The 12963-nt window shown below is 39.5% G+C and overlaps 1 protein-coding gene across 1 annotated transcript; it reads right to left on the reverse strand.

Annotated features, from left to right (window-relative positions):
- Positions 1–1730: 1730 nt before the first annotated feature.
- On the reverse strand, positions 1731–4914 carry LOC110530617 (zinc finger protein 503). Its single transcript, XM_021613833.2, has 2 exons — positions 4350–4914; positions 1731–3929 (listed from the first exon to the last, which is right to left on the reverse strand). Exons 1-2 carry the CDS (start codon positions 4590–4592, stop codon positions 2529–2531), a joined length of 1644 nt encoding a protein of 547 aa, XP_021469508.1. The 5' UTR covers positions 4593–4914; the 3' UTR covers positions 1731–2528.
- Positions 4915–12963: the final 8049 nt, after the last annotated feature.

Below are 12963 nucleotides of genomic sequence, written 5' to 3' on the forward strand. Positions count from 1 at the left end.
GAATAGATGTCTAAAAACGTACATAAGACTGAAACTCAAAAGGTGTCCCACTTTTTCTGAATTCACCCCACTGGGCACAGATGTCAATTCAAGGTCTATTCCAAGTTGGTTCATTGAAATAACATGACGTGGAAACAATGTTGATTCAACCAGTGTGTGTCTAGTGGGACCCTACTGTTATCCTGTTGATGTTTGACACCAATGGCACCAAGCAGAACTATAGTAGGCTAAATGATTGAGTTCCACTGTGTTTCAATTCAACGTTTCCCAATTATGCAATTAAAAACATGAATGAATCTTTTGGACTTGTAAGGTTAACCCATTAGCTATTGGTATTTGAGTAATATAGCCTATTTCTTGATTGTAAAATGGTATTGTTATCTCGGGGATTGGCCCGTTTCGCAGCCATTTTGTAGATTTTGTGTGAAATATTCTGTGAAAAGCAATAGACCTAACTTTTGGCTTGCCTAGGTATTTCTTTAAAAAAATGTGGCAACCATTTTTTCTCGCCTGAATGCAATAAAGGCATGATTAATTACTGGACTAATATGGTGTGTCTGTAACCATGCAATTTAAGATTGTGTGGCCTTATTTAACATAGCAAACGGCAGTATACAGAGCAGCGAACAGTTAGGCCTATAGGCCAGCTGTTGATGAATTTCAATATGAAACAAAAATGTGCACGAAACTTCAACCCTGTTTGATCTAAGGAATGAATGAGCCAACAACACATTTTTTTGTATAAATTAGGCTAGTTGGGCCTCTACTGTAATTAAAAAAGCTGAATATAGTCGGATGTATATTTAAAAGTTTGCGTGATAATCCTTTGTTTAAACTATAGGCTAGATCATGGCATTTGGAAATGGTCTCCTACAAATTCCTGAATCACACACCAATGTTACACTACTGGGCACACACTGCTTTAATCAACGTTGTTTCCACATCATTATTTATATATTTCTTAATTCCATTATTTTACTTTAGATTTGTGTGTATTGTTGTGAATTATTAGATATTACAGCACCGTAAGAGCTAGGAACACAAGCGTTTCGCTGCACCCGCAATAACATCTGCTAAATATGTGTATGTGACCAATAAAATGTGATTTGATTTCAATTAAAAGACATTGACCAATGTGGTATCGACGTTAAATTGACGTCTGCACCCAGCTGGATGTCTCTAAAATCATCAGTTATTTTCAACCAACTATATTGAAGTGGGGCCAAAGTGGAAATAGATTATAGAGACATTCTAAAATCAAGTATGCGCAATGTTCCTTATGTAATCCTATACAATATTATTATTCCCTTCTAGAGTTTTGCCGTATGTTTTTAGTAGGATACTCTATATTCATAATTAATACATATTCAATGACTCGTGAATATAATACAAATACCTTGATAACGCATTTCAAAATGAGGCGTTGTCTGTTTGTTGCTCGAGGGGATCACTATTAACCATGCAATGTCAAGAGACAACATTTTTCTACATCCTCAAATATTGAAAACTATATTTAGCCAACAATACTTTTTGGAAATGACCTTCTAAATCCAATCGCTACAGCAATAATGTCAAAACTCATCGTCAATCAACAATTATTAACATGCTTTGATGGATGCATCCCGTTTTAGAACATGCAGACACACTTGCACACAGCGCGCTCACACACTCAATCATGACGTTCAGCTAGCTATACACTATTGTTGAAATAATGTCCAATCTTAGTTGCATTCGTTTTCAAAGTTGTCTGTTTAGTGTTAAAATAGCCTAGTGTTTCAACTTAAGTCAAATGATTTAGTTTAAAAACAATGTATCATGCTAAAAAAAAAATCACATTAAACTCTATAGAGATGTTGTAGAAATAAAGTGCACTTTAAAGTGAACATTTAAAAAAACATAGCCTACTCTGTAAATAACGTTCCAGTTGTTTGTATAGGCAACCAGTTAATAAGATTAACTTCCCAGATCAGCACATCTCATAATGTCACTTTAAAATCATAAAGAAACCAGAAACTGTTTAATGAAATAGCATGTTAAAAATGTAGGTCTTGTTGTTATCATAAAAGGAGGCACACGGAAATATGGAACAGAATCGTTTCTTATTTTTCCAGAATACATACAAAAAAATACCAATTCTCTTTCCCTGGTATACACCTGAAAAATAACGGCAATTTTAAATGTGGACAATTTGGGATTTTAAGAAACAAACATGCATGTCAATTATTTTCTTTTCAATGAAACATTAAATAAGAACAATACAATCATATCAATTTCAAATGAACATCGAAATGAAAACCTCTATTTTATTAGTATTCTACCATGTGTGTTTTCATTTTACCTATAGAGTTCAGTTTAAACATAATGCACTTCGAGTCTCTCAAATATCTTCAATTTGTAGCTATTATCGTCCGCTTTCAGTCGACATAAATAAATACAGTCCACGGATCCTGTCCATAGGTGGAGCGTTGATATAAAAGTCTTTATATTTGCATTTTATCATTATAAACTTTTCAAAAGTCAAGTGTGTTTCACTGGTATCCCAGCGCCGTTGCTGTGGTGAGTCTCTGGCCGTACAGTGCATATGGGGAGTAGTATGGCCCGGTAGCTGCGGGAACGGGAACAGGGGCTCCGGTAGGCAGGGGGCTCTTGGAGTACGGATGGTAACGGCTGCTTAGTCCCAACGCGTGATGCGGACTCCTCAGGGTCAGTGTCCCGGGGCTTCCAGGGCCTCCGGACTGCGGCATGTGCATGTGGCACGCCATAGCGGCAGCCGCAGCACTCGCTAAAGATGAGGAACTAGGGTAACCCGATATCAACTTTTCCGCCCCGGTGAAGGCGGTGTGCGTCCGCAGGTGTATCAGCAGCTCCTCGGAAGAGGAGAAACGCTTGTCGCAGGGTCCGTTCGCAGACACCCAGTTACAGACGTGAGGAAGTGGGTCGTTGGGGAGCATGAAACCATAGGGGTACAAAGGGTGTCCACTGAACGACTGCGGAGAGGAGTGCATGCCGTGCAAAAGGTGTGTCGGGTACATGTGGTGGTACCCGGATTTCATCGCGTTGTCGTGGCACTGCTGTGAGGCACTGGCAGCGCCCGCTAAGTGGCTGGCACAATGGTAACTTAAGCAGTAAGGGTCTCTACACAGGCTGGCTGACATGATGGAGGGTGGAGAGGCCCCAGCCAGTGGGCTGGATCCGGCTTTACTGCAGCCCATGCTGGCCAGCTGTGCGTTAACCAGGCTGCCGCCGTGGGGGAGATAGTGTTGGGGATAACCTGCGTAGGCCCCTAAACTCCCGGGGTAGTGCATGCCAGCAGGCGGCAGGGGAAAAACTGTCTGACCAGGTTTGTAAGGAGAGACCGGGGCTACAAGTCCTGACCCCAGTCCGGAAGCTGAGGAAGCGGAGGTTATGGAGGACGATTCCGAAGACGGGGCTTTGGACCCGGGCGTCTCCTGGTGCTGGTTCACCTCCACGTTAATTCCACCGCAACTCACGCTTATCCTGCTGTGGCTGTTAGTGGTTCCAGATCCGTCCGTTGTGCCATTTTTATTACAATCTGAATCTTTCTTGTCCTCCCTGTCTCCACACTTCCCCTCAGACGGCATGGGAGAGGCAGAAGTGCTGGAGTTGGGGCTGCCTGTCCGTGGCGTGAACGGCTGACAGGTGGCGCTCGGTACTCGGAAACCAGTCTTCTCTCCACTCAAAACGCCCGAGGACGAGTCCTTCTTATCGGACGGTTTCGAATAGGGTTTGAAGCTAGATTTGTCATCCACACCGATGTCGCTCATTTTTAATGGACCGGATTTGGATTCCTTGTCACTAGATCCATTAGATGTAATCGAGGAGAGTTTGGAAGAGGGAGGGGGGTCTGGTTTACCGATTTGAGAGCATGTCTGCGCCAGCAGTGCCAATGGACTCTTCTTGGCATCTAGCTGTAGAGAAAACAACAATACCGATATTTACAAATTGAATAGTGAAAAAATATAAAAACAGTCAAACAAGAGGACTTTTGATTGAAATGCATCCAGCAACGGAATGTCCGAGCCCTTCTCCGCCGCCACCCCAAAATAAAAGAGTAGTGCGCAATGCGCAGCTTTTACGCGAGAGAATAGCCAAGCTCTAAGAGAACGATGAACATTTACTACATTTATAAAACATGTATTTTATCAATGAGCTCTATAATAGAATAGCCCACATCTACACTTCGATATAGTACATCGTTATTTATATGCTGTTTCCTGTGCTACATTCCGGGAGAACCGTTTCTATTGGTAATGGTTACAAAACAACAAAAACAATCAACTTTAACTTATTAGTTCAGCTGGTTTTTTAAATGATTTTTAAAATCTTACCTCAATAGGGCTAATCGGGGTAGATGGTAACGGTTGAAGATACTCTGGGTGCAAAATGTGTCCTGATCGTGCCGTAAGCATTCTCAAAACCTTGATGGGAACTCGCTTAGCTTGCCGTAGATGGTCCGACGGGGGAACGGAATGAAGAAAAGGCTTGTTGATGTTATTCCGAGAGTCGATGCTCTCCCAGACTAGATGAGTATTACTATTGCTCAGAGCAGACACCGAGGGCGATGTGATCATGTCCTAATTCTCACGAAATTAGTCGGTAATGCATTTATCAAATTCATCAAGAAAGGTGAAAAGCAATTACAACATCTCTCGAAAATCAGGAGAGAAAAAAAGTGTTGGTATTGCGTGTAATAATCCTTATAGTGAGAGGAAAATAAGAAGGTGCGGCTGGTAAGCAGGAAGAAGATACAGGAGAGTGATTGCGATGTTATCGCGGATCCGAGGCTGCGTCTTGCATCATAGGCATAGCGCGTTCTGTATCTCCCAGCAGGTCCGCTCTCTATACTCCCAAAGTACGAACTGGTAGAAATGCTCACTTCAAAAGCATCTGAATTAGTCCGAGATTAAAGCCTTTGCCGCCTTCCAATCAAATGGGACCCTGAGGTGATTGGAGGGTCAAGGGGATGTGACGTTATCCTCTATTTTTACAGCGCGGGCGAAGAGGTAGGGAGGAATAGTTGGGTTGTTGTGCGCGCTCTCACCATCCTATAGGCAGGACAGGGCAAGGCTTGTTTAGATTTTTCAGCGTCTGAAAAAGTACTGTATATAGACGCAAGTGAAGGCATTTGGCAAATGAATAGGTTGGTGATGTGGTAATGGTTATTACTGGAAGACATGAGCTACATGATACTTAGGATAATGGGAAATGTACTCATAAAAATAAATGAAATCGTTATTCATTTGTTTTCTAATGACTAATGCACTAATAAGCATTGTTTTTGGCACTTTTGGCCTATTGAATCTTGAATCTTAACACAAGCATGTATCTTAGTCTACACATACATTTCCCAATGTGAATTATATCCCACAACCAGAAGATCAACCACTTCAACTCGATTCAGACAAGCGTTGACAGGAACAGACCAATGCAGTGATGGAGGGATGAGAATGTCACATGTTTTCAGTAGCCTATAATATACACTGCCCTTCTATGTCTATCTCCACCCCTCCGTCAACTGTCAATTCTGCTCCACCGCAATCAATCAGTTATTTGTCAGGGGCTGTCAATCCTGCCTTGATTTGACAGCTATTGTAGCGGATTACATGCGAGCATAGTTGCATGGGGAAAAGGGGACACATGGAAAGAGAGAGATGCATCTAAGAAAAGAGACTTAATTTGGACGAAATCAATCTTTATCGTGTTAAATTAAATGTGTATATACGCATCGACAATATGCTGACTGCACAGCGCTATGCATCTTTTTCAGATTTATTCATACGTCTTCATGGAATTTAGGACGGTATTTGAAAATTAATGAAGATATTGACTTGGCTAAACTAACCACATTTTACAAGGTTCTCCTCAAACACAGCGACCGAAGGCACATCTTGGTCGCAGATTCACTTGGATTTATGCCTCGTTCACGTGCTAGTCTGAACTAAGAAACTCGGACATTTCCGACTTGCTAACTGTTGTAGTTAATTGTACAGGTTCCGCGTTCAAACCAGTTAACAAGCAGGACATTTCCGAGTTTCCTAGTTCAGACTAGCACGTGAACGCGGCATAAATTAAGCATTTTCAACGTTTTCCCTCCCTGTCAAATACTTCAAAACGAGGAATGTGTCCCAAAAACCGCACTAAACACGCCATGGAGTTTAGGTGCTCTGATGTTATTTAACTAGGCAAGTCAGTTAAGAACAAACTCGTATTTACAATGACGGCCTACTGAACACTGCCTTGTTCAGGGGCAGAACGACAGATTTTTACCTTGCCAGCTCTGAGGTTCGATCTAACAACCTTTCGGTTACTCACCCGACGCTCTAACCACTAGGCTACCTGTCAGAAATCGTTTCATTGACGAACAGAGTCAACTATCATATTTTAGTAATGTTCATGTTCCTGCTTATGGACATTACTTGGTAATGGACTTACCTACATTTAGCCTAGATATGGGAAACGTTATGGCTAAAATTACATTTAAATGTAATAGTGTGAATTGCTTGAAATGTGACCAGAAAGTGTTTTTAAATGGCAATCTTGTGTTGCTTAGTAGGCTATATGGAGCATTTAACATTATTTTGAATAGCCAATATGAACACAGTTATTAGTGGAAGGCAAAGTTCCCCATAACAAAGTCACTCCGAGCAGGGGCAGCGGCTATCCAACACACGTCAACATGTAAGGTTCACATTACTGAGTGAAACATAATGTCCTGGATTCTCTGCAAAGGCGAACAATAACCACTTTCCCTCACAGATCCAAACGTACTTCTTCTATACCTATCGTAAAAAAAAAACGTCATTCGCCTCTGGCACATTGTTATCTCCCCAACAACAATGACAAAAAAAAGGGAACAAAAAAACTAGTCCAGACATTTTATATTGATGTCAACTCGATTTAATTTACATACAATGACAATTATTTATTTTATTTAAGTGGGAGAAAAGAGGGGTGACTGAAAGATAAATAAAAGAGAAATGGTGTCAGAGCGCTGAGAAAATAAGTTTAAAATGCCTTGAACTATTCACCGCTGAGATGGCTAATCAGTATTGAGGCTCAGGGGAATCGGGCAGCCTTTCAATGCGGGTCTCTTTTCATCTCAATCGGGATAGAGGCGCTCAATTAAAAGCCTATCAGTTTATAAGTAAATCAACGCCTATCAAAGTTGTCACTTCAAACAAAACGATTATTATTGTAACCCGCCTCCGCCATTAATCTCTCTCTACGGTAATCGGTTTGACAGGTCATCTTGGAGAGCAAGAAAACCTGGAGTGGGCAATCACAGGGGGGCAGAAAAACAGCTGAAAAAGTAAATATATTTATTTTAGGCCTTCAAAAATTTTTGTTAAAATGACCGGCCTTTCGGAAAAACTATGGATATATATTTGAAGTTATATCTTATAAAAAAATTGAACCAGAGTGTAAAATATGTCATTTATATTTTAACCATAAGGGAATTATAGCCAGAATATGACGTGAATTATTTTACTTTGTAGGCTACTCAAGTGTCACTGCATGTCAACATTGGCCTAAGGGCCTATTCACACGAAACCCAACTTCTTGCAGCCTATTGAAGCCTTACCATATAATTAATGTTCTTATCGCAGAAGCAAAAACTGCTATAGTCATAAACTGCTATCCTGCTGCTATTGGATCAGGTCTCTCTTGGAAAATAGATATTATCTCAACGAGAAAAAACCTGTATAAATAAAAGGTCAAATAAAAATAATTTAAAAACATGTATATTTTGAGCCCTTGAATAAAGGAAATATCTCAGATGAATGTGCATTGTAGCCTAATGTCTTTTATCTGATTTTTGATTTACATTTTAAGCCATACATGTATTTTCTGTTAATCGTTCACTAAAGTTAATTGCAACGTACTGGCCGCCTGCTCGTTTTATTTTCAAACCATACTGAATGTAATTTGTGAATACCTTACTCATTACTCGGTGTGCACAAAACTGCATTAAATCTATTACTGACAAATTACAACATAAATCAATTAAATTACGTTGTGACATTTATTTTTTGGAGACTTACAAAGTGGAAACATAACTAAGCAAGAAAGTGTCTTACAAATACAATTTTCCCGTGGCCCTTAAATGCTGTGGACTTTGAAGTACAAGAAGAAGGAGAAAACGGCCTATTAATCCAAATGTTGTCTGTCTGGCAGAACAGGAAGAGAACGTTTCACAATATGCAAAGATATATGATTGATAGACGTCAGTCTAACTGTTTTCTGTAAGGGCTGTCAGCCCGTGACAAATTACGTGAGTTATTATGGCAAAGGGCAACCATAAATTCCCAGTGTCAGGCGAAACCCCTCTTTATTGTCGGTTTGACGAATGAGGTTCTACACCAGATTCCAAATACTCGATATTTCCGTTAAATGGAAACACATTTTTCCCTGACATAATTCATAATATTTAAATAGAAAGTTTTAAAAGTCCCCATATACTTCATAACGACGACATGTTTAAGAATCACTCCCTATATGTAAATATAATTATTTAAAGCAGCACGAGAGTAGCATGGGCTGTACGTTGGACTGTCAGTTCTGCTCTAGGCTATATGCCTCCTTAGCAGAGGGTTGCAGCGAAGGCAACATTTAATATATTACATTGGGTTTAGAATTGAGCTTTTCATTCCCCTTTATAGGGAGTATTGGAATGATGCTAATTAAATAACCTACTTTTATAACGTAAAATACATTTTCAATGACGCACAGTGAGTTTGTCGCCGACTATATTAAATAGTGTTTTTTTTTTTTTTTTGCAATATAACTCACATACTTTTCTGTCGTAATCAAGCGAATAGGCTCTCGCATCCATTATTTTATTTTAGCATGCAAGGAGTTTGCTGAAAGAGTACCCTACGGACATCAACAAAGCGATATTTTATCATAGTTTCTCAGTCAATGGAACTAGAAAAATAGCCTATATTATCTTCCAGTTAAAAGCATGCACTGTGTAGAACAAACGTAGGGTACACATTTTTATCAGAGGTAAAAGGTGAAAAAAGTGCGCATAGAACCACATTACAAGACTTACAACAACATGTTCCGAAGTGAAACGACAGATCTGTGAAAACACTGCGCAAACGTAATCCTTTGTTTACTAATGTTGCATTGCAAAGATCACACGATACATTTATCAGTTACATTGTTACAATATTATATTGTGGGACGACTGGAGCATGCATGTTTTCCAGCAGCGGAGCCTCGAGAGCTCGAGCTGGGCAGAGCAGAAAGAGGATTTTCCGCGTCAGGGAGGATCTAAAATGACGTCACTAACAATCCCTCTGAATAACCAACATAGATAGGTCGGGTCCACCTTTGCAGGGGTTGTGTTATTACAAGGCACAATAACACCTTTTTATGAGTTCAACCAGTATTTAGGAGCCATGTTGGCTTATTTATGTGCTCATGTGTTGTGTGTTTATCTTGTCTATCTAGGGTCATTTTAACTTGCTTTGTACACTAGAGGCACTCTCACCCGGGGTCCAGGTCACTAGTCACATGGGTAGGGGTACACAGGTGAGAGGAGAGAGCATGCGGTTCTTACCATCATCCTAGAAAAGTATTTCATCCAAAGTTTATCTTTTTAATTTATCTTCAATATCACCCAAAAACAAGATCTACTGTGGAAAGCAGAGTTGAGGTCGATTCTGAATTGAGTTGCGCATTGCTCTTAATTCCAATTCAATTCTGGAATTTTAATTGGCCACACCCCACAGGAAACAGAATTTGAATATAATTTAAATTAAAGGAAGTAGAATGTAATTAAATCAGAGAGGAAGAGGCAAAGCAAGAGATTTTACTCTGCCCAAAATCTGCCATGAAAATACCCCACGAAGTGAGGAATTATTGTATGACGGTCAATTAGTGTCAAATTTGTCAAACAAAAAAATTTAATAGCTAACTTGCTACGTGAGGTTTATTTGATCTAATAGAAGCTTCACAATTAGGTTGTTATGAATCCACTGATATAAGTGGCATTTTGGAAACTGAAAAAAAAAAAAAAACTTTATATCAGGAGTTTTCCTGTAAATAGGACTCATCATGGATATAACCTGTTTTAGCATGGTCATTGCCATTGAGGGCTTCCACTATTTTAAAGTAGTCAACTGGGTGGGGATTCCTATGAGTTGGGAGCAATCTAGCAATGAAGAGCAAAAACATTGCCTACATTTAAAATGGAGATAGCCTCAATGGTGCTGGCCATGCTGTCACAGACGTTATGATGGCACAGGCTGCGGCCCAAACATTTAAAAGACACACCCTATCCCCTCAGCCCTAAAATTATGTGGACACTTATGATGGCGTATCATGACATCTGACGAGTATACACTTGCAGGGCAAGGGGCGAGAGAAGAATGAATATATATTTTTAATGGATCACCCTTGGCCGGAAATTCATCATTCGTTCATCCTGCGATGATTGTGTTTTCAGCCACCGGTAGCTTGTCGGTGCTTTATATGCACTACAGTCAATTATCAGTGCATGTCTACTTATATTAAATATATAATCATTAATATATGCCTGCTGTATGACAGCTAGCTAATTAATTAGCTAACTAACATTAGTCTGCCTAGGTGGAACTTCTGAAAATGTTTTAGTTCTACAATTTCCAAAAGATAACCAAACAAAAACATATTTACTTTTTACGAGACGTGTTTGTGCCGTCATTCGTAGCACAATTTCAAACTTATTTACATTCGTTTTGACTTCTCCATTGATGATGTTTTTAAGTTTTTGCTGACTTTTTTTAGCGGATGTACAATCGTTGCAAATTGAATTATGGGGAGTTTCAGGCACTGGCGTGAACATAATTGTACACTCGTAAAGCCGACTAAAAATGAGGGCTGAGGGGCTTACGTTGCAAACTTCCCTTGCTTGGCTAATCATTTGGACCGCCCTCCAAGATGGCGGTGGGGATTCGTCCAAGGGCATAAGGAGAGGGTAAGTGGACAAGGGTGTGTCTTTTAAGTGTTTGGACCGCATCCACAGAGTAAAAGTTGTGTCCTCTATAAATCTCTATTGACTGTTTACATACGTATCTGCCCTCTCATTGGCTAGAATGGTCCCACCCAATCTCGCCTCCTCCTGCCTGTCTTCCATCTTTGAGGACATGTATTTCCATTGTTAGAGAGGTCACTCGAATATCTTGTCAATATAATAAACAATCTTTGATTGAATGAAATTGAAATGGCTTATTTATTCTACACATTAACATAAACATTTTAATTTTGACATAATATATTGTAACCAATACCATAAGGTTGACATTTAGTCCCAAAACCATTCTCCTAAAACAATTTTAAATAATTACAGTGGTTTGGAAATATTCTAAGATCATGTTGTGGGTTGCCTATATAATTAATAACTCCATTAATGCATTTAAATATGCATTAGATAAGACACTGCAATACAGAAGGGAACAATCTAACATTTCATGACAAAGAAAAATATTGTTTGACATCTTTTAGTTATAATCAAACTAATATTTGCAATGGTATGCATATTCTTTGCATTATTAAGTGGCATATCGTTTTGATAACAAAAATTATGAAATGAATGAGACTTTCATGTTTTATGTCTCAGTTGAATTGGTTTGAATTATATTCTACTTCTTTCAATTCAAATTCTGCTTCCTGTGGGGTGCGGCCAATACAAATTCATGGTTTGAATTTAATTAAATTCACATATTTAAAATTGACCCCAACGCTGGTGGAAAGCCATTTCTAGGTGGACGAGTCATGAACTGCTCTCAACCTGTGATTGTGATCTTCCCAATATTTAGGTACAGAGGTATCTCTAGAGAACCCGAGGGGCCATGCTGTACAGTCCTCCCTCTTGGGTTCTTAGTTGAACATATGGACCACAGCGGTTTCAATGTGAACTACAATCGCAATGCTTTGTTTTAACATTTAGAAATGTTAATAATCCTCACTTGCAATACAGTTTTGTAAACCTTTGGAACATACATTTTATATCAGCCAGAAATAGAATTTCAAGTACAAAATATACTGTACTCAGTTTTAGCAAAGTTGCACGCGGATGTTGTTTCCACAATGCCTCCAGCCGATGTAGGCTACGACACATCCTCTCACCTTGCACTTGCATTACCATTTGACCATTCTAGATTTTCGTCTAGGAGTATGTGTTATTCAAAACACAGCCGGGTGCAACTTTTCTTAACTGCATACAGTAAATGTATCTTCGCTGATGCAGTCCGGGGATCTTAACTTCTTGGTGACAGAGGGCAGTATTTTCACGTCCAGATGAAATGCATGCCCAAATTCAACTGCCTGCTACTCATCACCAGAAGATAAGTTATGCATATTATTAGTAGATTTGGATAGAACACACCCTGAAGTTTCTAAAACTGTTTAAATCATGTCTGTGAGTATAACAGAACTTATTCAGCAGGCGAAACCCCAAGGACATACCATTCAGATGTTTTTTTTAAGGTTACTCTCTTTTCAATGGGCTTTCATTGGGAATCCAGATTTCTAAGGGACCTTCTTGCAGTTCCTACCGCTTCCACTGGATGTCACCAGTCTTTAGAAATTGGTTGAGGTTTTTTCCTTTGTGTAATGAAGAAGTACGGCCATCTTGAACGAGGGTAACTTGAAGTGTACTGTTAGAGGTGCGTGTCCAGAAAGCATGCTACAGTTTGTTTTCCTCCTGTATTGAACACAGATCATCCCGTCTTCAATTTTATTAAAATATACCTAAAGTTGTATTACAAATGTAGTTTGAAATGTTTTGGCAAAGTTTACAGGTATCTTTTGAGATATTTTGTAGTCACGTTGCGCAAGTTGGAACCAGTGTTTTTCTGGCTCAAACGCGCCAAATAGATGGACATTTTGGATATATATCGACGGAATTAATCAAACAAAAAGGACCATTTGTGATTTGTTTATGGGACATATTGG

The sequence above is a fragment of the Oncorhynchus mykiss genome, chromosome 1, assembly GCF_013265735.2.
Source record: "Oncorhynchus mykiss isolate Arlee chromosome 1, USDA_OmykA_1.1, whole genome shotgun sequence".
Taxonomy (NCBI): Eukaryota; Metazoa; Chordata; class Actinopteri; order Salmoniformes; family Salmonidae; genus Oncorhynchus; species Oncorhynchus mykiss.